The following is a 26925-nucleotide window of genomic DNA, read 5'->3' on the forward strand; positions in this document are numbered from 1 at the left end:
TAGGCATTTGGCCTATCTTCTACCCTGAGAATCACTTAAAACCTTTTGTTCATGCCACAAGCCATTGTTGTCGCATGTATCATTGCTTGAAGCCCCTACAAGAGTCTAGCATTTCAGCCCCAGCCCAGGTCCACCATGTGAAAGTCGGACAAGGGAAACATGGCATAGTCTCAAACCATATTCCTAGTTTACAGGAAAATGGCCTTCCTCTTTGGGTGTCTGTGCATAGTACTAGAAGCTGCGTCTGTGTTTTCATGCTGAGTGCAAACACATGCTCCCTGTTTCTTTTCTCGGTGCCTCTGGATTTCCCCGGGTTCACGATCTATGGCAGGCTTTGTCCAACCGACTCGTTCTATGGTGAGATTCCCATTCCATGCATGGACTTCTGAATCCAAGATGAATGTACTTAGCTAGTCTCCTGTTCTCTTGCTAGGTGTTTGAAAACAATGCTGAGTGTTTGTTTCTCCAAGGTTGTCCCCTGTCTTTCCACTCTGGGGTTGTCTGTACTGGCCGTCTTCCCTCCTTTGGATATGTATAATAGGCAGATGTCTTTCTAGGGTCACAAAGTGTTCTGATCCTAAATTGTTCCTGGTTTTTCCTGTTAGTTTAGAGAGAACTGGGGGAGATGTTTGGCATTCCCAATTTGCAGCGTCCAATGGTTGAATAATGGTGGGGGTGGCTCCCGTTGGCCCCCAGATTTTCCCAGTCTTTACCCATTAGCCAAAGGGGCTTTGTCACTTTGTGCCCAATTATATACAAACAAATCCCTGAGTGTCACAGACATTAAACCATCTCAATAATTATAGTGACGGTATCAGGAAGCAAGACACAAACAACAAATTCAATGTTCTGAATAAAATGATTTATTTTCTTATTTGTCAGTTCCTTTAGGTAGGGAAATCCCACCTTAGGCAATTTACACCATACTAAACCATAGTCTGTGTCAGTAAGGTCAACTTAAAACTCTGTCTGTGTCCAAAACCTATACTTGCCCTTACAACCAAAGATAGTCAATGTGTAGGGATGTTAGAAACAAAGGAAACGGTGTTCCAAATAAGTTCTGAGCTTCTTCCTGCTCCTGGCGTCCTTTCCTGCTTCCCCTTCCCCAAGTTCAAATAGTTCCAAAAGGTCTCGGGGTCTCCTCCCCCAAGAGGTCAACATAGTTCATAAAGTCTCAGAGTTCCCTTTCCCAAGAAGCGGGCTCTCCCAGTTTCAAAAGGGCTTTGGGGTTCCCTTCCCCAAGAATTGACCACAGTTCACAAAGTCACAGGGTTCCCTTCCCCAAGAATTCGGCTCTCCCAAGTTCACAAATACACTCCGGTCAACAAAATTTCAGAATGGCCTTGTGGATGTAACATAGTTCATGAATTCTCTTGGTCTTAAAAAAACTGTTCCAGTTCAGCTTGGTAAACCTTTAGATTTTTCAATAGTTCATATTGATTGCTCTCTTTTTCCTTTCACTTCAGCAATCCTGTTTTAACATGCAGTTTCTTCATCTTCACTTTTATTGGCTCTTTCCAAGCAGGGCTCACTCGGTCTAGGTGCATTTGTCAGACCAAACGGACCACCCATTACATGTCACGGAACTGTGGCACTCTGTTAGTCTTCTATATTCTTTGGGTGGTGTTACTGACACAGGTTTCATCTCTCTCTGCATCTGTGTCATGGGTTTACATTTACTCCTGATTCTCCTTGGCAGTCTCGTGGCTTTGCCACAACGTGTTTACCACACAACTCACTCTGTGGTGTTCATCCTCTTCCACCACTTTGCTCTCACAGTATTCATAAGTGTTCATCACTTGATTTTCATGTTGTGCAAAAACAAACCTATTCAATAAGATCAGCGCAGTTGATATGACTTAAATATTTGTGCAAAAAAAAACTTTACCCATAGCATAGTTTAAAAAAAATATCATCTAACAATAGCAACATTTAATTTAAATCCTAGCCAACACATTGTTCACTACTTTGCAAGGCTTTTCAAGGCTACACAAGGAATACATAAACCATTACACTGTATAGTTATTTACAGTGTTCCTAAAATGTCTCCTTATTAGTATTCGTAGATAAAGAGAATTTTAGAAGGTAGTCTGTAAAACAATATTTAATACATATCTATTAGAGATTTGATATGACTTTCTATTAAAACAGAACATTTCCTATATATTGCCATTGAGAATGTCAGTTAATGTGGTTAGTGAAAAGTCACCAGGATAAACATTCTTGAATTTGATTTCTTTTTACAAATAGTTTGTATCCACTTTCCTGAAAGTGTTTTTGTTACAAATTATAGCAATGAGATTGCTTTGCATCAAAATGATTTACAGTCTGTTGGTGTGAAGATATGGAGTGCGCAGGAGTGTTGATTGTGTTGGAGGCTGTCTCAACATACCCTGAAACTCCTTTGAACTGCCTGCCTTGCGGTGCCTTGTTTGACTGTCCACGTTGTTTTGCAAGAGGAGGAGCTATTTCCATCTTAAAACCCCTACCTCCGTCGCAGAGCGATGCAGAGTGGGTTGCTTGGGGTGCGCAGAAGCGGGCCTGATGGCCGGCCGTATCTCAACAAAAAAGGTTGACTCTGTTTGCGCCGCTTGCAGTAAAGACAGCATTCCGGATGAGCCAATAGTTTCCACAAATCAAACATCCGTGCACTGTGCGCCTACTGAACCTGCTGGCCATATGACAGGGCGCCACCCTTTAACTAGAGGACAACCGCGATTTCTGACAGCAAGATCGGAGGAAACGACGAGTATTCGACTCTCTGCAACAGTAAATCCAAAAACATTTTCCCTTAGCAGTAAGCGCGGCTGCACCTTTACTTCTGTCTCCACAGCAAATGATGTTTTTTTGGACTGTATTTCAAACCTTTCATGCAGCCCGGTGTTTCCCACCGTTGAAAGTGAATGTGAACATGTGCCCAGTGTAATGAGCGATACGAATGTATTCACAGAAAATCATAATAGCAATGCTCTGTATAACGTGAACCTGACCGACAGTGAGAGCATTGCTCATGTGCACGACAATATGGAAACACGTAAAGTGCAGTCACTTCAAACAGTAGCTCAGATCCCAGCTGGCTCATTACACAAGTCAATAGCAGGGAAACATTGCGAGACAAGTTTGAAGAGCCCTATTCCATATAACTATAAATGTGACTGCTCTATTGCATTTGGGGAAAAAAACACGCAAATAAATAGAAGAGACGAAGAGCCTATGACACATTACTCTCACATGGCAAACCCAATTAACCACGGTAGCAACATGGAAGTGCTACCCACAGTGTCAGGGCATGCAGACGCTTGCATACTAACCTCAAGTTTGAGTTTGAGTAAGTGAAAGTCGGCAATGCGATGAAGAAGAGCAGTTCCGACGCAACTCAATTGCGGTTGCGGACAAAATTCTCAGCGATCTATTTGCACTTAACGTCAAAATCGGAAAACAAAATATATCTGAGTCCATCTGCCAAGTTGATGAAACCACAAAAATAGAAGCACACTGTAAACATGATCGGCTAGTTGGCTCCCATGAAGAACATCAGCAGTCATCACTGGAAAAGTTGGAAAAGTCGGGTTTAAGTGAAGTTCAGTCGCTAATGATGCCACCCTCAAAACGAAAGTGTGCCATCTAGCACTGAAGGTCATATCACTTACTCTCAGAAAAGGCATCAATCAAAAATACTAACTAAAGCGAACAATGTAAACGTAATGAGCGATTCGGATTCATCATCTGATAGCTCAACTTCAGACTCGTCGCATGTGAGATACATTAATAACAATCAAAAAAGACGAGCTGCACGTCAGAGTATGAAGAGTATCACTGTATCCCAACATGAAGATCTGGAAAGAAAGCTTACTGTGCAGCTGACCAAAGACCTAAATCCTTTGATTATGGCCGCCCTAACAATTTCCATGTCACCTTTCACCAAACTTTACGAACAACTAAAAGAGAGCCTGAAAGACCAGAACACACTGATTGCTCTAATTAACACAAAAATGAAATTGGTTGAACAGGAAATTGCTATAAATAAACAAGTGTTGACAACTGAAAGCATTAGAAGTGAAGCGTGCTCGAAAGTGATGATGGAACTAATCAAAAGTAGTGCTGCTGATAAGCACCTGCTAGCTGAAGTAGCTCGAGAAGCCTTAGCACTTCTACAAGGGAAAAACATTAATAGTGACTTGCACACAAGAAGTAAACCCGAAATTGGTGATGGTAAGACGACAGAGCCTCCAACAGCGACTGCGGAAACCACATGATCCCATGGAGAGGGCGTGGTGCCTCATCCCAAACAAGTGATAATTGATCTAAGAGAAAATGAACGTACAAGAACGGATGATGATGTCCTTAATATCATCTCGGGCACGTGTCAATTTAAACCAAGAGAAGTAAAAAAGCTTCCCAACAATATAGTCCCCAAGACCAAGCTGAGTGCGCCCAAAGATCATGAATTAAGCGCCTCAGAATTACTGTCCGCATCCAGGGATGGTGGATCTAGACAGGGTGTAGGTGGCAAGAACCTTACTCTGAGCTGCTCCCTTCAAAAAGAACAAAGAACCGGATACATTGAGTCTGATCAAATGGAGTATTTAACTTCCACCTCAGCAAACGCAGATGTGTAGTTGGGAATCCAGATACCACAGGAATGTACGAAGATATGCCTGGGACACTTGCTGTGCCCCCTGCACCTATAAATATACCTGAAGGAACAGCACCATCTGAAAGTGAAATTTACTTGATATTTAATCCGAGGCTCAAAGAGCTAAACAAAAAGTCTGTGGCCAAAAATGCCACGGCTAAGAAAACGAAAAATATTAAAAAAATGAAATGCGCCACACAGAAATAACTCTAGATCATTTTTAAGGAACATCAAAATCTTTTAAGCGATGGCGATGCTAAATAACATATGTGACAAAAAGTTAAGTAATGCAACTTCCCCAAAGAGAAGAAAACTGATAAATCTGGATATAAAACAGACGGTAGTGATACTACCCCTTCCAAGGCAGGTACATCGGCTGTTTTAATGAACTTATCAACATACGAGGAAAGTGACCATCAAAGCAACGCTGATGCAATGTAGCGCCTACCAGTACAGACTGACAAAAAAACCTCTCAAAATGAACAGATAAATAGACCAGGACCAGCTAAGTGCACAACGAAAGTTGAACAAAGCGACAGAAGATGTGTTTTCATAGAAGATGAAGAACGTCAGATCTGCGAGGGAAGAGAACCTGTGGTAACAAATAAGATCCCCCAAAAATGTCTTACCTGGGATGAGAGAAGAGCGCAAATTGAAGCTGTAAATACACTGAAGTCTCAAAAAATGTACCTTAATTTCTATACTGATACAACGAAAAAAGTACTCGAACAAGCTCCACAAAGAATTACCAAAAGTCCATTGAGATCTAATAAGGTTTCCTTCGACCTACCCAAATATAATCGATGGGAAACAAAGACAGAACAGAATTTCCATACGATTAACAAAAGACGTGAATTACACCAACCTCGAAATACAAAAAGTGTAGCACAACATCTGCTTCGTTTAGAACGGCTGGACAAAGAGAAGGATGGCCTGATAATGAACAGGAAAAACATACTGAGATTGTTTCACCACGTTCCACAGCTGAGGATGGTGACCTCTGACAACATCCAAACTGTTGAATTTGAGGAGGAATGCACACATGATTGTGTAGTCTTACACATAGCCTCCAACATCATATGTGATCTGTTATTGGAAACATCTCCCTTTATCATCTCATTGGAGTTCGATCTTGCAAAAATTAATGAGAGGAAAGTGTCCTCAACACCACTTCGAGGTGACACATTATCTAGTCACAGTACAGCTGAGAAGAAAGAGTGGGCGAGACACTCAACTGAGGAGCTGAGCTTTTCCTCAATCCATAAACAGAACAGTGACGAAGATGAAATGAGCGAACCCAAAGGCAATAGTAAGATCCGAATTACTATAACTAAGCCAAACCCAACAGATGAGAATACCACTGTCGATGATGCCGACGAAGAAACCTAGCATTGGGGAGCTAAGTCTTTAAATTGTCATAATAAGAGCTAATGCCAATCACCACATTACAACAGAAAATTTCACATTGGATCTTGGAACAGAAGAGGACATGTCCATCTCTTTAATGCCGAACCAACGACCCTGCGAAGTCTAGATATCTTGTGTCTACAAGAAACTTGGCTCATGAAATTACCAATTGCGGCTGGATACGAAATTGCATTTAACCCAGCCTCTAAGGGGTTGAAAGGTCGACCAATGGCAGGACTCCTCACTCTTGTAAAAGTAGAGAGTGGGGCTTGTATTATACATGATGAAAACCTATCACCCTATCTGCAAATTGTTACCATCCTCTTACCAACTCATCTGTGTGACATAGGAAAAATCCTAGTGATAATAAAAATATACTGGAAGCATGATGCAATGAGCTGGGAAAAGCTTATGAATCAAATTTCAAAGGTGTTATCAGCTACATACGAAAAAAATGACGATGTGAACATAATAATCTGCGGAGACCTTAATATTAACTGTCAACAAAAGAACAAGATCACGAAACAAGAATTATAATCAAGAAACAGCTATCAAGCTGCAGAGGCTAGCTGCGTGAAATGAAAGTATGGAACCTGAAGATGTTAAACGGGAATATCCCAGGTGATATCCCATCTCAACTGATGTGGCACAGAAAAGATAAATCATCAACAATTGACTATTTGTTTGCATCGAAAAAGTTATATTCCAGGTTGACAGGATGCAAATAATTGAGATGCCACAAAGTGACCATCATATGCTTAAAATCGACATCAAAATATCCCAGCAAAAAAAGGAAAATGGAAAAACCATGAGGCCAGAGCACTTGGTGGTGGAACCTGGACGTAATCGTCTAAGGATAAATGATTCAATGAGATTCTCCCTTCTGAATTCTTTAGAAAAAGAAAAAGAAGCAGATCGGATTGAATAAACTACACTTTTGGAAACATATCGAGAAATTGATATGAGGAGAGGTAAACCTGACTTTAAAAAAACACAGGTCTGGGATGCCGAAGTAACTATAAAGAAAAAACAACTGACCAAAGCAGTCGGAATAGCTAAAAACCTTCGATCGGAAGAACGCAAAAGAGTGACTAAACAAGAAAAGCAGCGATACAATAACTGGCTAATTAGCCATAGATCTATTATGCTGCAACGTGATGACGGAAACACTTGCCAAGAGAAATACAAATGCCTTCTGGAGATATTTAAATGATATGATGACACTACAAGGGGCGCTAATAACTAACATGGTGCCTGAGGTTACATGGGTTGTCCACTATACCAATACATTTACAACGAAAAGGCTCAAACATCATTGACCAACATTTATCTGAAGATGAGTGGGCAATTAAGATCGATAAAGATGACATCCTAAGTAACATCATGCGACTCAGCTCTTCTAGAGCGCCCGGACCAGACGGCCTTACAAACCATCTCCTGAAACAACATCCAAATTTCTGGACGGATTTTTGTCACGTCTTGTTTGAGTCAATATTATGTCATAGAAAGATCCTGACATCATGGAAGAGCACCATCGTTGTGCCTATTTTTAAGAAGGGCATACGGTCGGACCCTAAAAACTACTGTCCGATCACACTCCTTGATGTGCTGGGCAAAATATTTGCAACTCAACTACAGAAACGTCTTCTAAAGTGGACTCAAGAAGCTAGTAGATTTGACCCAAGACAATCAGGTTTTGCAAAAGGGATAGGCTGCGGTCTAAATTTAATCATCTTAAACTTCTTGAAAATGGAAGCTATAAAACAAAATAATAAACTCTACTTAGCTTTTGTGGACCTGTCAAATGCGTTTGACACAGTCAATCGCAATTTACTATGGGCCAAACTAACGAAATGGCGATGTCCAGAAAAGTTTCTAGGTCCCATTAAAGCGCTTCATACAGAGACACAAATAAAAATCAGACTACATAATGTTGGAACCTTGAGTGTGCCGATAATGACTAACCATGGTGTTAAACAGGGATGTCCGTTAGCGGCTACCCTATTCTGTCTATTCTTCCTTGACATCGGAGAAACACTAAATACTATTAGCTCATTCCCTCCAAAAATCAATGGGGAAACGCTGGATTGGATACTTTATGCAGACGACATAGTCCTGCTGGACATGACGCCTATTGGGCTCAGAAGGAAACTATCAGCCCTAGAATAATACGTCTCTGAAAACCATCTAAAAATCAATCCAACAAAATCGGAAATACTGCTGTTGCAAGATCTTACTAAAGCTAAAAGGTGCCGAAAAACTACTGAACCAATATGGAGGCTGAACGCAGAACCGTTGAAATGTGTAAAGAAGATTAAATACCTTGGCATGTGGCTAAACAGTAACCTGAATGACAACCCGTGGGTGGAAAACGCAAAGCAAAAATGCAAACAACTGGCGTGCCAAGGTGCCATCTTAAACAGAAAATACGCACATTTTCCCTGAAGCAGTCAAAGAGCCTACTTTTTCTCCTCTGCATTCCCTTGCTCTTGCTCCCTTGCTAACATACCTGTCTGCTGCCCTGACTGGTTGATTGGTTCCCTCAGGGCTTCACTGGGTACCAGGCCCCTCCACTCCACAACCAGTCTTCCTTTACACTGCCTCCTGCCATACCGTGCACTTAGGGGCTGTAACTGTAACCCCTACAGCCCCACTGCCTGCCTACACTTACAGAGTACCTTGCTGCCCTGGCTGCACTTACTCAGAGCCATGCTACCCTGATCACACTTCCCACTTGCCTCTCCCTTGCACTTCCCCCTCTCCTTCCGCCAGTACTTCTATTGTCGCACTTGTATGATCCGAATGACACAAGACCTAGTAGGATCGCTTGTCCGGTCCTCCCTATGTCTTCCCACTCTTGTATTGTGGCGCCTAGGAACACGTGTGTACAGGTGCATTATAAATGCCTTATATCATATCATATATCATACCTATTTTCTTTTGGATAAATTGCAGTTGACTTCACCAACCCTCTCTTAGATGCTGTATTTTGAAGCCTCCTTGGCTTCCTGTTGCAAGTTACACCACTCAGCCTTCTCATCCTGGTTCTTACAGCCATATGTGGGCATGTCCCCATACACACTAGGACCAATGTAGTCTCTTCCAACCCACCTCAAGCCTGCAAGTCAGCTAAAGATAATGGGCCTCATTACGAGTCCGGCGGTAACCCTGCCGCTGCTACCGACGGGTTGCCGCTGGACTCGTAAAATTGTACAGGTGCCTGACTTCCCGTTGCCAACGGGAGATAGCAAGTTCGCTGGCCCGGTAAATCAGGCACTGGTAAAATGTAAGTCCCATAGGACTCTGTGGGAGTGGGGACATGGAAGCGCCAGCACTGTTGCTGACGGTGCCGGTGCTTCCATGACCGGTCTGCCTACCCTGGCCGCTGCACCCAGCATGGTCAGGCCTGTCGAGCACAGCGGCTCCGACAGGCAGACTTAGTTTGCCGGTCCGGAAACAAGGGTGCCGGTGAGCTTACCAGCACCCTTGTTTCCGTTCCTGCATACATGTAATGAGGCCCAATATCTAGCCAAGTTAACATTGAATAAAACCTATTTTGGTGACAACTGTAAGCAACTCATGGTGACAACAGTAAAGACAAACACAGGTGATAACAGTTCAAGGGTGTTTATTAAACTGTAAGTGCAGGGTGGAAAAACGCCGAACCTAAATCTAAGATGGGAGCAAGCGTCGACCATCAAATGAAAAATAAGGCAGTCCTTGTTGCGTCTTGTGAGAGTCAAAAGCCTATATTAACAAAGAAAAACTATTGCCAATTCCTTACAACTAATTACAGAAAGAGTGTGGGATAGAATATTCAAAATAAAGAAGAAAGTGTTCACAAATAAGTCAGGTTGTGGTTGCCTCGAGGTCTCCCATCCCCACTTTTTTAGCACGGGACAAGGTGGGACTTTGGAGCACAGCACACGCCCGAGCCTTCCCAGCTCGAGCTAACAGTTCCGTATCAGCTATCGGGTTCTTCGATGGTTACTTCTCTTTGTAATGAAAAAGTCTATTGCCTTTGAGGCCTGATCCTCTAAACAAACAAACACAAAGTTCTGTTCTATGAACACTTTGGGTGATAGCTTCACCCCTGGGTGCCCCTCTTCTGGGCGCAGACCCCTCAGAAGTCGTATTCAACAAATTAACAAGACAGTTCCTTTCTCTGTGACCTTTGGGGTGATAACTTTCCACCCCTGGATCTCCCTTGGCCAGGCTCAGACCCCAAATGACAAGGGGGACACTTCCCTTCCTCTTGTCTTGCCGTGCTTCTTGCTTTCACAAATCTTTGTGTCTCAGTAAATGTCTTTTAAAACAGGTTTTCGGTCTTTTCCCTTGGTTGTCGGCTACACTCTGCCGGTTTCACTTTTGCCAATTATTGGGTGTCGGCTTCCCTCTGCCGGGTTCACTCTCACTGACTTTTGTAATAGATTATTCACTGTATACACCCCTTGGATGGGTTCACTTCATTCCACACACCATTCAGGATGGTCGGTTTCCCTCTACCGGGCTCCATCTTGCCAACCTTTACCAACAATTCCTCAACGGTGTTTCAGACTTCGCCCCTTTTCATTAGCATCCTTCTGGCAATCTTCACGAAACACAGTGGGATTCACTTCCCTTAGCTTTCACAATTCTCTGTCGGTCAAAGACTATCGATGGTACAAAGGATTTTACAAGACCCCTGTATGACCACTTTGACCATTCTTCACCTCTTACCCAATTGCTTCTGGTTATGGGAGTCTCTATTCGGGTAATCATCCAGAGCTTTCTGCGTGAGCACCCACGTGGTGATGGATGCCTCTGTTGCAGGCTTTTCCCCCACTTTCTCAAATGTTTCTTTAAGCTTTCCAAAGTTCAAATCTGTTTGCTACTTTTCGTTGAACCCAGCCCAGTTTCTTATCGACTCGCACTCGTTTCATTAACCACTTGGCTTTCTTCTCCTTCATGTCAAGGCTGATATCACGGAGACCAGTGTCCCTCGCCGGCTTGGTTATCAGTGGAAGTTGGTCACGTGTGCCATTGAACACACGCTGGCCTTTGTTCGCGGTCTGTTTCCATCTGCAGAGGTTTCACAGGTCTTGATCGGAAAGGGCAAGGTCACTTCTCTCCTTGTCACCCTGTGTTTTGATGGCAAAGTGTGAGGCAAATGCATTGCAGGGGGCCTGTATTCACCGTCTTTCGCCTCCTCTTGAACTGCCGTGCTGAGTTAACCCTAACATTGTGCGGTCTGTCTTGCTCATCCTGTGCTCTAGTGCTCCACCTTTTATCCCGGTGGGGAAGGGAAAGCACCATCAGGTTTGTGTGATTTTGTTCAATTGCCTGACTGTGCCTGACTCTGGTATTAGGACACGTCAGGTACAGTTCACTCTAACAAAAGCTTATGAATTGTCCAATAGGCTGAGTAGAATAGCAGAGAAATAGTGTTCCTGCTATGTGGCTATGTGTACCAGTTTGACACTGCCCTGCAGACCATCCACCATAGTGTGCTTTGTCCATGGGTAGATGGCTTCCTCCCTGCCAGTGGACTTCAGGTATAACGAAGGTTCCTTCTGAGGTCGGAACAACTCCACCAATCCCCCACCCCCCGTCCTGCCCCAAAGCCCCCTCCTCCCACTCCCCCATCCACTGATGTAGTACTGATGTAGTACTAGGTCTGGGTTTCTTTTAAAACATTCACCTATTTTATTTATATATGAGATGGAGTTTAGATAAAACCTTACGCATAATCACATTTCTCAGTGTGCAATCTTAATTGTAAAACACAAATAAAAATTAAATTAAATGGAATTATATAAGAACATAATCTTTCACAATAATAAATATTAGCAATTTAATAAATAGTATAACACAATATCTCCTAACTTACATTCAGTTTTAATAACATTGAATTTTAAATGCTCGCAACATGGCCAGTATTAGTTTAACTTGGTTACCATCCATAAGTCGTGTCCAAAAGGCATCTGAAAGGATCATTTAATTCTCAGGAATTTTAATCTACTGTCTTCAGTCTTCATGTCATGACCTACAGAACACGCCCCTTTTGGACTTCCTGGTCCTTGTCTCAATGGGGCTTACACTCCCTGGTACTCCCAACATGGCCGTCCACTGTGAAACACCTTCCTCGTTCTACATGTTGGACGTAGCGTGTTCTATTAATAGACCACACCACCCGCGGCTCCGCGCGTCTCAATGCTATTGCGAAGTAGTGCCCAGACGTGTGCTCCGTAGCTCGCGGTATTGTTTTCCTTGCTTCTTTCCCAGCCAACCCCATTCCTAGTCCCTTTCCTTCCTTTCTTGATTCCTGGACTTGTGTGCTGAGTAGCGCACTCTGTATATTTCCCGGATTCCTGGATCTTTGCATCCCGGGACTTTGAACGCACAATGGAGTAGGAAGAGACTCGTGCAGCCTTATTCAAGACCAGATCCGTCCACAAAAAGGCATCGACCAAGAAATCCAGCAAAAATCGAACTCAGGTGAGAAGGGGGGGAACTCCTTGACAGTTTGAGACGCCACCCGACCGAACTCGATATGGACATGGAAGCGGCCGTCCAGGACCTGATGCGTGGCATGCAAGAGCTATCAACCGAGGTGCAGGATCTAAAGGCGGAAAACGCTGCTCTCAAACAATTAGTTCTATCCCGTGTTTCTGCCACAAAAGAAAGTGTGTTGCTTCGTCGACATAGTGGACAAATACGATGGGTCGGCAAAAACCCTTTGCGGATTCCTGGATTCATGTTTGGTCAACTTTACTTTTAAGCCCTACTACTTTTCGACTCCCAGGGCTAAGGTGGGGTTCATAATTTCTCACCTTTCAGGAAATGCCTTAACCTGGGCTACGCCCCTCGTTAATTCCAGCGATGCTCTCCTAGATGACTATGATGGGTTCATACGAGCCCTTAAAACCATGTTTGACCATCCAGAGCAGGTCTATAGTGCCCAGGAACGCCTGTTAGACTTTCAGCAAGGATCCCAGGATAGCTCACGTATGTAACTCGATTCAAGCAATTAGTCAAGGAAGCTGATTGGTCCCCTGAGGCGAGTTTTACCCTTTTCAGGAGAGGACTGAATGAGGAGATTAAGGATGAGTTGGCCAGAGTGGATCGCCCAAACTCATTCCAGGCACTAATGGACCTTGCCATGCAAATAGATTTCCGTATCTAGGAAAGGAAGGCAGAAATGAAGAAATCCAGAGGTAATCCTCCGAAAGTGTCCTTTGATAGTACCACCAAGACAGACACAAAACCAGGCCCAGTCTCTGAACCAGAACCCATGCAGATAGGAGCCTTCCATGGACCTATAACCCCGCAAGAAAGGATGAGAAGGATTCATACGGGGTTGGGCATGTATTGTGCCTCAGACAAACACTTGGTTAGGGAGTGTCCTCTAGACCCTCCTCGGCGTTCGGGAAACGCCAGCTCCCGATCCTACATGAAGCAGAGCTTCGGGAGAGGAATGTTTGCTCCACATCAATTCCATCCTTGAACTCTCGTGGACAAAACAATTTGGTGATACTGCAGGCCTTCCTATTGCCCTCCAAGAATAAGACCTATCCCATTCTGGCCTTGATAGACTGTGGAGCTATGGGCATTTTCATTGATCAAGATTGGGTTGTTAGTCATCATATTCCATACGAGACACGAAGCACCATGCAGCCGGTGGAAGCAATCAACGGAAGATCCCTCACTTCAGGACCCATAAACCTGCAGACAAAAGATATCCAGCTTTCTATAAACCATCAACAAGAGCGGATTAGATTCGACATCATTAAGTCAGCTCATTATCCCATGGTATTGGGTATGCCCTGGTTACAGAAGCACAATCCGTATATCAATTGGACAGTAGGATCACTATTCCTAGGCTCAGAGTTTTGTATGTCCCACTGTCTATTCCTGGATCCCTCCTCAACACCCCGTAAAGAACCACCAAGAGACCAGCAAACACCACTCCTGGTTTCCAATATCATACAAGTCCCAGAGGCCTATCAGGGATATGCTGATGTATTCTCAACTGCCATAGTCCAGGCCTTACCCCCTCACAGACCTGAAGACTGCGCCATAGATACAGATCCCTCAGCAGTGATTCCCTTCAGCAGAATGTTCATCCTTTCCGAACCTGAGAAAAAGGCCCTCAGAGAATACCTAGATACCAACCTTGAAAACGGCACCATAAAACCCTCAAAATCTCCAGCGGGTGCTTCATTGTTCTTTGTTCCCAAGAAGGACACCAGGGAACTCAGACCTTGCCTCGACTATCGTGGCTTAAATCAATGCACCCTCAAAGATCGGTGCCCACTGCCCTTGATCTCGGATATCCTGGAAGCTGTGAGAGGCGCCGTAATATTCACGAAATTGGATCTGCCTATCATTTGATCCGTGTCCGGAAAGGAGACGAATGGAAAACAGCCTTTAGAACACCCTTTGGTCACTGTGAATATCTAGTCATGCCCTTTGGACTAGCTAATGCCCCTGCAGTTTTTCAACATTTTATGGATAGGGTGTTTTCTGACATGTTATTCCTCTTCGTCATTGTCTATCTGGACGACATATTGATCTTTTCCAAGGATCCTCTAAAGCATGAAGAACATGTAAAGGCAGTATTACAACGACTCCGTGAACACAAACTTTTAGCCAAACCCGAAAAATGCTCGTTTCACGTTACTTCTGTTCACTACCTAGGATTCATCCTTAGCCCAGAAGGAATTGGTATGGACCCTTCAAAGGTAAAGGCCATACTGGCATGGCCCGCTCCCATGTCCGTGAAACAAGTTCAATCCTTCCTGGGGCTTGCCAACTTCTACCGGAAGTTCATATCCACCTTTTCCGAGATCGTTCAGCCGATAGTTGCTCTCTTGAGGAAAGACACCCCCTTTATCTGGTCTACACCGCAAGATAAGGCATTCCAACGTTTAAAGACAGAGTTCACGCAAGCCCCCATCTTGGCCCAACCCGACATAAATCGACCATTCCTATTGGGATTGGATGCCTCTAACTACGCCATAGGAGTGGTCTTGAAGCAGGAACTTGAGGATAAACTGGAACACCCCATTGCTTACCTTTCACGAACCCTGACTCCCAGTGAGACAAATTACTCCGTCCTGGAAAAGGAACTGTTGGCCATCCGCCAAGCCTTCACTGAATGGCGACATCCACTTCTGGGTGCTAGATATCCAGTTCAGGTCCGCACGGACCATCGGAATCTTCAAATTCTACAGTCATTGGAGTGTAGGAACAGTCGCCAGGCGCGTTGGGCCTACTTCTTTGCCCAGTACCAGTTCCAAATCACTCATGTTCCCGGATCACAAAACCTGATTGCTGACGCCTTATCTCGACGTCCTGACTATGTAGCTACGGAAGATAGGGCCTATCCTAAGATGTTTCCCCACACGATCTTTGTAGCTCAAGCAGTCAATCTCCTGGAAGAAATTCGAGTGCAAACCCAATCCTCTGATCTCTGGAAGGATATTTCAAGGAAGAATCAATGGAACCCAAGAGTTAAGGAAGGATATTTATTCAAGGACAATGCACTGGTTATTCCTACACCGAAACTACAACAAAGAATAATAAACCTCTGTCATGATACCCTTCACTCCGGACATCATGGCATAACCAACACCCTCCGCCTCATACAAAGACAGGTTTGGTGGCCTGGAATGAAGACCAACGTACAGCAGTACATCAAAGCTTGTACTATCTGTAGTCAAAATAAATATGATAACAAGAGACCGGCGGGTCTTCTACTGCAACCTACACTGCCAACAAGGCCATGGGAATTCATTGCTACAGACTTCATTGTGGAATTACCACCTTCCCGAGGATACACGACCATCATGGTTACCATAGACTTGTTCACTCATATGGCTCATTTTACACCCCTGTGTAAGCTACCATCCTCATCCGAACTTGCTGGAATCTTCCTGGAACACATATTCCGTTTGCATGGACTTCCTTCCAAGATCATATCTGATCGAGCACCCCAATACATCTCTCAATTCTGGAAACATCTCTGTCGCATTTTGGGAATCCAACGCGCCCTCTCATCTGGTTATCATCCCCAAACCAACGTGGCCACAGAATGTGCTTATCAGACCCTGGAGCAGTATCTTCGTTGTTTTGCCACCAAGGTTCAGGATGACTGGTCACTCCTGATACCCGTGGCTGAATTCGCCTACAACAATTCCGATCATTCAGCACTTAAAACCAGTCCCTTTTATTGTAGCCAATGTTTCCATCTATCGGTTCTTCCCTCTGTTCTCCCTCATCCTACACCAGTACCTACTGTCGACTCCTGGATAGAAACCCTCATCAACGTACACCAGGAGGCCAAAGAAAACTTACAGAAGGCCAGAACACAGACTAAGAGGTATGCGGATTCCAAAAGAAGACCAGGCCCTTCTTATGCAATTGGTGATCAAGTCTGGTTGTCCTCAAAATTACTACCCCAACATCTACGGCCAAACATGTTGGCCCCTCGGTACTATGGTCCATTTCCCATCAAGGAAATTATCAATCCAGTTTCATACCGGATCAGACTACTAGACTCCTGGAAGAAAATTCTCCCAGTATTTCACACATCCTTATTAAAACCCTACACCCAATCCTCCCGGAAATCCTGCCGACCTCCTCCTCTGCTGGTGGACAACCAATTGGAATATGAAGTATCCCGAATATGTGACTTCAGGTATAAACGGGGTCAGCTTCAATACCTGGTTGAATGGAAAGGATATCCTCCTAGTGACTTGTGAAAGAACCTGGGAAAGAATTTCTAATCTCAAGGCCCCTCGACTGCTCAGAAGATTTCACCTTATACACCCATGCAAACCCGGAGGAACGTGTCTTCGGAGGAGGCATGCTGTCATGACCTTCAGAACACGCCCCTTTTGGACTTCCTGGTCCTTGTCTCAACGGGGCTTACACTCCCTGGTACTCCCAACATGGCCGTCCACTGTGAAACACCTTCCTCGCTCTACACGTTGGACGTAACGTGTTCTATTAATAGACCACACCTCCCGCAGCTCCGCGCGTCTCAATGCTATTGCGAAGTAGCGACCAGACGTGTACTCCGTAGCTCGCGGTATTGTTTTCCTTGCTTCTTTCCCAGCCAACCCCATTCCTAGTCCCTTTCCTTCCTTTCTTGATTCCTGGACTCGTGTGCTGAATAGCGCACTCTGTATATTTCCCGGATTCCTGGATCTTTGCATCCCGGGACTTTGAACGCACGCTGGAGTCGGAAGGGACTCGTGCAGCCTTATTCAAGACCAGATCCATCTGCAAAAAGGCATCGACCAAGAAATCCAGCAAAGATTGAACTCGGGTGAGAAGGGGGGAACTCCTTGACACTTCACACATTTCATAATGAAATGTTTTAGTGTCTCATCGCTTGCTTTATCCTTACATAATCAACACTTCTCTTGTCATTGGTAAAATAAGTTCTAGGACCAATCACCTCTAATGATTCTAGTTAGGAAGTCAATAGAGATAGGGTTGTGGTCCTTTATAGATAGTGAAAACCTTGATGTATTCCTTACTGTGAGGAATGATAAATTAAAGACTAGATTTTGGTGATTTTCTTTTCAAGTCTGAACATGTCAGTCAAACAGTGCTGGCCTCATTTGGGGTCTCTATGGCTGATAGGAGAAGGGGCAAGACTAGGGAGTTGAGGCAATAACTAATCTCCTGGCTTGCATATGGAATATGGTATATGCAATTTCGCAGTGCGCTAGCATCCCACCAGGCTCAGTGGTTAGGGATTCATGGTCAGGGGTGAAGGTGTTAAAGTTAGTGTTTGGATGAAGGTCACACTTGTTTTTTTTATTTGTTTCAAGTTGACATAAATTAGTAGTACATTTATGACTATGGATAAATGCTTGGGGTTTACTATTCGTATTCTAGATCAGGATTGGAGGTTAGCGGTTTGAGTTAGGGTAATGTTTGGGGTTATTGTTGGATTATGGTTGAGGAATAAGAGTTTGAAGGGTTTGATTCAGTGGCAGGGTGTTAGGATTAAGGTAGGAGGTTACATCTGGGGTTTTTGGTCCTACTTTTCATGCTACTGCCCTAGCTGATTTTTTAGCATGCACTCAATGCTGTGCACTGTTAGAGTGCCTTTCATATTGCGCCCTTTCAAGCTCCCACTGTGAATGGTAGACAGGGGAGGGAGGTTAAAACAGCTGGACAGAAAGCCTAATGTCCTTCAGTCTGTGGTCTGTGTCAGAAGGGACTAGTGAACATAAGCTTAAGAAGATGAAATGTGAATTCAAACATAGACCTTGAGATAACAGGCCATTGTCATTTAGTGGTGGAGATAACACTGCAGCGTTTGAAAGAAGTGCCGTACCACTCCCCCGTTACCCTGGTGCTTGAGGGTCCATGAGCCTCCTAGACTAAGCTTGGGAATTTGGAGGGAGTTGCCAGTAATGGCCATTTTGTCCTGGGAGTCGGACAATGGTGTCTAGTGGCCGTTGTTTAGTGACCATTTAAACTGATGAAGGGGCCGATAAATGAGACTGAGTAGACAACACTTGCCAATGCCACCAAGGCTACCCTGAGCAGTTTCCTTGGTGCATAATCACTGTAGGTCAAAATACACTGGTGCAGCTGTGACACCTAGCGGCTGTGGCTTTGCATTACATTGACAGCCATACCATCTAGTGGTTAGTCAATTTAGCACATTGGTTGTGGTCTCATATATGTCTTACAATTTGACTCCACAGTTCATCCATTAAAGAAGTGATACCTAGTGGCCAGGCAGGGTATGGAATTTATTAGCATAGATCCTAGGGGTTGTGCAGAGTTGGTACCGTCAGGGTGGCATCTTTTTGTTAGCTAAGGAATGGCATTGGCATCAGTAACACCGATCACCTAGGTGTGGACTACTTCGTTCCAAGTCATCGACCTAGACACAACTTTGCTCATAGGTTTGGAAGGATGTTTTGTGATTTATGAAACTACATCAGGAGATCAGCCTAAGTGTTGTGTCCCAATGCCCATAGAGTTCTTCTTTCTATCCCCGGGGCAGAGAGGATCTGCACCAGGTGAGCCTGCTGGGGGAAACCCGTTGCCAGGTGGGCATACAGTTGTGAGGAAGGCATGGTATACAGCAGCAGACACAATGGATACAATTGTTGAGCACCTTTTATTTAAAGTTTTAGTTGTGTTGGTAGGACCTGTTAGGAAGTCTAACTCTAAAATGGGAGTAGTCTCGACAATTAACTAAATGATAAATGTGTCCAGGTCAGACTGCTAAAAATAAAAAGGTCTATATTAAGAAAACCTAACCTTGCACTCCTTCTTAGAATAACAAATGTGTTAAGGTAAATACAAAATGAAAATATTGTCTCTAAAAGGAAATGTCAGAATGGTTTCAGCACCAGCTCCCATCCCCAGGTTCAACCCCACGGGCTCTAGAGAGTCTCTTAATAAACAAAGGATAGGTGAATGGCACAGTTCTATCAGTCTTGCACGCTTTGGCTTACTGGCACAGTTCAACAGTTCAATCTTTAGGCTTTCAATTACGGTAGTTCAATCACTTCCTTAGGTTTCACGCACCTTGTCATCAATACTCAGTTCATATGCTCTCATTTTCTGACAGTTCTGCACAGGCTTCCCTTTGCCGGGCACAACCCTGTCTTGTTCTTCATGGGGTTCTTTTCACTGTCAAAAACTTTCAAAACGGGAAGCAATTTACATAGACCTCTGCATGACCACCTCGACCTCTCTTTCCATATTCAATTCACAATCTTCTTTAGCAGCACCAATGCCTCTCGGTACTTATAGTTCTTATATTCTTTTACTTGCTTTCTTGGCCTTTTCCAAAGTTCTTAATATTTTACCTTTTTCCATGTTTTTACCTTTGCCCTCTTGGCATACTTCGCATTTTACATATTTAATTTTCCTCTTATTTACATTTCTTTCCTTTGATCTCTGCTTGTAATATCTTTCAGAAGTTCATAACATTTCACAGAGACTTTGCAATGTGCGACTTCCTCTCGCAGGACCACTCTTCTACTCTGTATTCTAACAAATGCTCTCTTCATCTGCATGTTTAGCAGCACATGCGCAACCTTCAACTTTCATATCACAGCCACTTTCCCTTTAACATCAACCAGACTTTTGTTGTGCACGATATCTCACCGGTTGTGTTAAATTAATGTCTTTCATCTTTTCCTCGCAGCTCAAGGCCGTTACCAACGCCTCCTCTGCTCCTCCCCAATTACACCCTTCACCTGGGAGGGTTGTGGGCCGTTTCCTGGCTCCTTGAAGGTTTCTTTCCTCAGCTCGCTCATCTCTGCCTTTTGAAGACTTGCAGCTTCCCGAAAGCTTGGAAATCTTGCCTGGCTTTCTCTTGATCCTCTCACTCACTGATTAGCCTGTTGGCTTTCCAACTCCCACAGCCTGGATCGCATCATCCCCAGAAGATCTGTTCCTTCTTGTACCCAGCCTCATTCAGCTTCTCCCAAAAAAGTGTCTCTAATTTTCAGTTTTCCCAAATTTCTAACTCCAAGTCCCACAATGCACTAGTGCCATTTTGCTCCCATTTCGCTAGCTCCACGTGGCAGCATTTTGGCAGTCTTGGGACTTTAATGGGATTCTTTATGGTTCTTTAATGGGATGTTGTTGAGGTCAGGGTCTCACTACCTGCCCCTTAGGCACCTGGGCTTCACTAGCTCACCCAGGGAATGAGCACTAGCTTGGACACTACCAGCAAACTCCAGCTGTCCGTGGTTTGGCTCCTTGGAGACACAGCTCCCTCGCCACACCGTCATCCTCCAGGCTGTCCAGGGTTCTTCCAGCTGCTGTTTTCTCCTCCTTCTCATCACGGTCCTTCCAGCATCCCCAGCTCGTGCTTTCTAGGCCCACCTTTCACATTTGGTGGGAAAGACAATTGGAGGCAAGTGGGAGTAGTTGTCCAGCCCTGCCTGCCCCTATTAGTGGGACAACCTAGTGTTGGTTGTAAGTATTCTTTCAGCGGTTTCTCAAAATGTGTTCTTTAGAGGTTATCCTTATGGCTTCTTCTTCCCAGTACCTGGGTAACTCGGTGGTGAAAGGGAATTATTATTATTATTATTCTTTTTTTAAAAAAATTGTTATAGCTGGTGTTAATCAATTTTTCAATACAAAATTAATTCACATTTTTAAAACCTTTTTGTACATAATACATTTACGTTTTATAAATTAACTGTTTAACTCCTCCTCTACCACTTACCATCTGCCATATTGCATTCAATTTTGTTACTGCTTGATGTTTACTTATGAAATGTATCAAATTATTACAGATTCAGTGTCCTCTAGTTTCAACTCATTGAGAAATGCTATTGTTCTTATTGAAACTACAGAGTAAATAGTTCTCCACAATGCATCAGATGTATAAACACCAAATGGTTCTGTTATCTGTTTGAAGTACTTTACTCGATGGCTAAGGAGTTTCTCGCACTCAGTAAGTAAGTGTCTCAAAGTTTCTGTTTTATCTTGTTGTTTGCAATATCTACAGTATCTTTGTTCCTTATTGATGAGCTTTCTCCGAGCCATCACCTGTCTTGTTGGCCATAAGTTTAAACGAAATCGAAGAAAGTCATTTCGAAGCTTCATTGACGGTGTCCTAATCAAGTATCGTTCAGGATAGGAATGCTTTTTTACTGTGACTATTAAAGAATCATAGTCACGGTAATTAGAACATCTAACTTTTGTTTTATCCCAATCCATTGCAAAAATCCTTGTCTTTATCTGTATAGGATTCTGAAGCAGAGTTGTCAATGAAGCATCTATTGTCGCCAAAATATTGACGACTAGATTTCGCCATTTAGATATAAAACGATCTTTGGATGAAAAGATGTAAACAGCCAGCGTTCCCAAAACTGTGGCAGATTTCCAAGCTAGTAGGCATTTTCTGAATAATGCTATTACTAGCCATGTATACCTCATGTTAAGTGAAATTAATCCCAACTCATATCTGATAATTGATCATGGAGTTGACATAGGTAAATGAAGTACTTCTCTCCAATATTTTGCTTCCAGGATTTTCCAGAAATCCTCCTTTATAATGGCTTTTGTTTCTGAAGAATAGAGCAATTTTGGTGTTACTTTTTGATTATAAAATGTTAAGGCAGGGGCCAAAGTAAACTTTCCATATTTTCTTTAAATGATCTTCGTTTGATGAATAAATGTGATTACCCTATCTTGTTGTTGTTGTTTGAACACAGCGATTTGATTAACTGACAATATTTGAGCTCCTAAGAATATATAGTTATTCACTACCTCGAGACTCTCTCCCATAAGATTCCATTTGTTTGATTTTTTTGATGTTTTTCTAGGGACATTAAAAATCATAACTTTTGTTTTTTCACGATTGATACTCAAATAATTGATGTTTGTGTAAGTTATAACCGCGTCCATTGCTTTTTGTAAACCATTAGGGGTTTTCAACATTATCACCAAATCATCTGCGTACATTAGGAAAGGTATACTTTTATTTGCTAATTTGGGTGGGTCCGTGAGATGTTATTAAAAATCTCTCCCATATCAGATATAAAAAAATTAAACAGTGCTGATGCAAGCGTACATCCCTGTCTCAGTCCTCTGAATGTTCTGATCGTATGTGATAATTTACCACCATTATTTAGTCTAATCTGTACGCTGTTGTTCGTGTGCAGGTCTTCAATTAAGTGGATGATATATTTGGGGCAACCTTGGCGTGAAAGTTTGTTAATTAACAATTCACGAGAGACAGAGTCAAAAGCAGCTCGCAGATCTATATATCTGAAATATAGCGGCTGTTTAATTATTTTATGGTGCTCAATAATTGATGTTAGAGTAAAAAGGTTGACACAGGTTCCAATTCCAGCTACAAACCCAGTTTGTAGTGGATTTCTTGCTCCTGATTGTAAAGTCCATTGATTGAAATCTCTGAGAATAAATCTCGAGAAAAGCTTGCCTGAGGCATCTAGCAAAGAGATCGGCCTGTAATTATTGGGTAACTTTCTGACTCCTTTTTTTAAAATCGGGATGATGATTGCAGATTACCATGATTCCGGTATTTTATTTGTTTTTATAATCTGATTAAAAATGAGATTTAAGATCTTCGCCCATTGTGCAGGGTTTTGTCTGCACATATAGTTACTCTTCCTGTCAGGGCCCGGGGCTCGGGAATTTGATAGTTTGTTTATAAAATGCAAAACATCTACTTCTTCAATGCTTAGACCTTCGTAGTTGGAATGTTCAGATTTAGCTTGATTGTCCTCAGATTTTTCCTTCTTGTAGATATTGCTAAAATACGATGTCCATTCTAATTCACTCACTCCATTGATTTGTATATTTCTTTGAGTGGTATTAGTACTGGCATTAATGAATGCCCATGACCGACCCATATCTTTATTGAGACTGCTTCTCAACATGCACTCTCCATCTTTTTGGAACATGTTAATTCGATATGCTCTAAGCCAATTTTTGTACTGGCAATAGAGGGGTTTTATTCTGTCTTTTATCCGAGCAATTCAAGCTCAGAATAAGTCTTTTATTTTTCCTTAGAGTTGTTTTTTTAGCTTGAACAAGAGCATCAAATTCATGTTTCGGTTTGAAGTGTTCTAGCTTGTGATCCTTGTATGTTACAGTATATAGATGCAGAAGTGCTGTGTAATCAGTAGAGCTCATTTGATCGTGTTGGATATTTAGCTCAATCTTTTTTTAAAAATTCAGATGAATTCTGCCCATTCCATTTTAGTCTCGTTCTAGCGTTGTTAGCTATTAGTTGGTATGCATAGGAGTGGTATCCCCCGGTATTGATCCATTGCACATGACTAGTCTATGATCTTTGACTAGTCTCTTCCATCTTAAACAGATTAAATAAAATGTTTGTGTGTGGGTTGAAATGAGTTGTAAATTTAAATCACCTGCCATTATCACCGTCGTTATCTCTGGCGACTCCATTATGATGTTCAATAATAATTCTAGATCTAAAAATAAAACATCAGGTATGCCTTTGGGATTTCTGTAAATGTTTAGAATGGCCATTGTGCCCTCCAAATATTCCAATTTAACAAGCTGCAAATACGGGTTCGGATTTAGCCAAGATGAGAGACGCCAGCTCCTATGATTTTTGATAATTACCATTAACCCAGACGAAGGTCTTCCACTTTTCCCAGATTTTGCAGGGTTAAGTAAAACAGTATGGTTCTCCCAAATTGGGCTGCTGATTAACCAAGTTTCCTGTAACATTATGTTGTCATGTGGAGCAAGAACATCAGCACTGGCACCAAATAAGTGGATATGACCACAGGTGTTCCAACTAATCAGTGAGACATTACTTTGATCTCTGCTTAGTTATGAACTGGTCATCAATTCTCTTTCTTCGAACTGTAAATGCGAGAATTTATTTCCAAATGACTGTTTAGCCAGATAATTATCTTTCTTTTCCATCACAATGTTTCCCTCGACATCCATACACGTCGGATTTCTTGCCAAAACAAAACCCAATGCGAATATTTCCATTCGGGCTAAACATAAAGGGAATTATGGGAATTGTAGTGTTCCCTTAGGATTGTGAGTAATTTGGGTAACTTGCTGTCAGAAAACGGGAGATGATCATATTGCAGTAAACAATGGGGCAAAATGTTTAATTCCCTTGTTCCTGTTCTCGTAATCCTCCTTTTTATCTTGGTACATGTTGGAATTGGGGAGGGGGTAATGGGACAGGATGCATAATAGCCCACGAAGGTGGAAGAAATGTTGGGTAGGGGGATTTGAAAAAAGAGGCATACCATGTCTCGCCTTCGTGCCCCCCCCAACTCCTGGGGATTCTCCACCCAGGTGATCCTCCTCTGCTTGTCCATGCCCAGGTTCTGGATCCAACAGCGAAGGCCGTCCCCGGTCACCTGAGAGGAGAATCCGTAGGGAGTAGATGGAGAAAAGCCTTTCGTTTTTTTCACACAGTTATGTTTTCAATATTTCAGGCGGACTTCCCCACCACAGTCGGTCTCCTGGCACACGACGACTCCGCCATGGACATCGATGGCGAGAAGGAGAAGAAGGCGGGGAAAGTGTACTACATTGACACCAACTCGCTGCACGTGCCGCGTGAAGGCACAGAAGTCATTTCACCACTGAAGAATGGAATGAGTAAGAAATCTGGGTATGGGTGCACTGTGGGGGAATAGTAGAGGGAGGAGCCCACTCTGGAGGGGGCTAGGCATTTGGGTGGTGAATTATAAGATCTGTGATATATAGGAGTTGGAGGAGCTCTGGGAATGGCCATCTGGGGCCAGACACAGGGTGCTACACCTGTCCCTTCAGCATCAGTGGTTCTTAGCCAGCCAAGGTTGCTGATGATCGCAGTCTATAGCCACCACATGGCTGCTCTTGCTCCCCTTGGGCAAAGTTATGGAAGAGACTGAGCTGACCTAGGTCGACATATATGTTGGAAGTTTTAAAACATTTGTTTCCAAGCTTTTAGACTCGAAGGGATTGTGATATGATATATGATATGATGATATGATGAGCTGATATGATATGTCACTTATAACAGCATATTGTGGCAACTCGGAAGAAGCAAGATTGTTTATCATTGTACCAGGGCTGCTGTAGTGCAACTGTTATGCTCAGGGTCAGGCAGCATATTATCCAATGAACCTACCTTTGGCTCTTCATATACTATATCTACACAGACAGTTGTGGCCCCTTCATGTATATATGCTATATAGGCTTACAGTCTCACATCATCTATAGGATCTCCACAGGTTACTTCTGCCCTTTTGTGAAGAAGGACTATATAGACTTTGTTTTCTCTTTCAGATCCTTGACCTATAATGACTGATATGGCCCCTACAAATACATAGTCTATTGTCTACAGTCTACCTCTCTCCCTCAGTAAGCCTGATCTATGCAGGCGGCATCTGCCCATCCATATGCCTCATCTGTGCAGGCTGCATCTGCCCAGCCATATGCCTGATTTATGCAGTCTCCATCTGCCCACTCACTCCCTATGCATGATCAATGCAGGCTGCCGCTGTCACCATGATCAATGCAGGCTGCCTCTGTCACCATGATCAATGCAGGCTGCCTCTGTCACCATGATCAATGCAGACTGCCTCTGTCACCCGCTATGAGTGATCGATGCAAGCGACCTCTGTCCCTCCCTATGCATGATCAATGCAGACTGCCGCAGTCACTCACTATGCATGATCAATGCAGGCTGCCTCTGTCACCATGATCAATGCAGACTGCCTCTGATACCCGCTATGAGTGATCGATGCAAGCTACATCTGTCACTCCCTATGCATGATCGATGAAGGCTGCCTCTGTCACTCCCTATGCATGATCAATGCAGGCTGCCTCTGTCACCATGATCAATGCAGACTGCCTCTGTCACTCCCTATGCATGATCGATGCAGGTTGCCCCTGTCACTCCCTATGCATGATCGATGCATACTGTCAGATGAGGACAAAGGCAGTGAATATGGCAAGGGAAATGTGCACAAAATCACACAGTGAATAGCTTTGAATCAAACAACGTGCACACAGGAACCAAGACTCATGTATACTAAAACCCAGGAGTGCAAATAGAGTGTGACAACAATACAAATATATGAAACGGGATGTGGGGTAAGCACTTAGATGCTCCTTATGATTACAAGGAAAGTCAGCAAGCTCCTTACCCATAATTACTGTTACAAGGCAAGCAACGACAGGATCTGTGAGCTAACACTCTTGATGGTATTGAATAAGAGAACTTAAAAACAGTAGTCACAAGGGTTAGAAATACCACTTGAATGTCAGCAAGCCCATGAACCCTGTTGATCAAACAGGGACCCAGAAAGGCTATAACAACAATGGGAGGATAACTAAATACATAAGACTCAAGACAAGGGGAAAGTACGAATAGTGATCATAGA

The 26925-nt window shown here is 43.3% G+C and overlaps 1 protein-coding gene across 2 annotated transcripts in view; it reads left to right on the forward strand.

Moving 5' to 3' along the window:
- ACTL6B (actin like 6B) overlaps window positions 1–26925 on the forward strand; it is a 545030-nt gene that overhangs the window by 147381 nt on the left and 370724 nt on the right. For both annotated transcript variants that reach the window (XM_069644827.1, XM_069644836.1), the window contains one exon: window positions 24988–25153. In XM_069644827.1, the coding sequence (XP_069500928.1) occupies window positions 24988–25153 (166 nt within the window). The remainder of the gene's footprint in view (window positions 1–24987; window positions 25154–26925) is intronic.

This window comes from Ambystoma mexicanum, chromosome 1p (assembly GCF_040938575.1).
Source record: "Ambystoma mexicanum isolate Mex_15411 chromosome 1p, UKY_AmexF1_1, whole genome shotgun sequence".
NCBI classification, from domain to species: Eukaryota; Metazoa; Chordata; class Amphibia; order Caudata; family Ambystomatidae; genus Ambystoma; species Ambystoma mexicanum.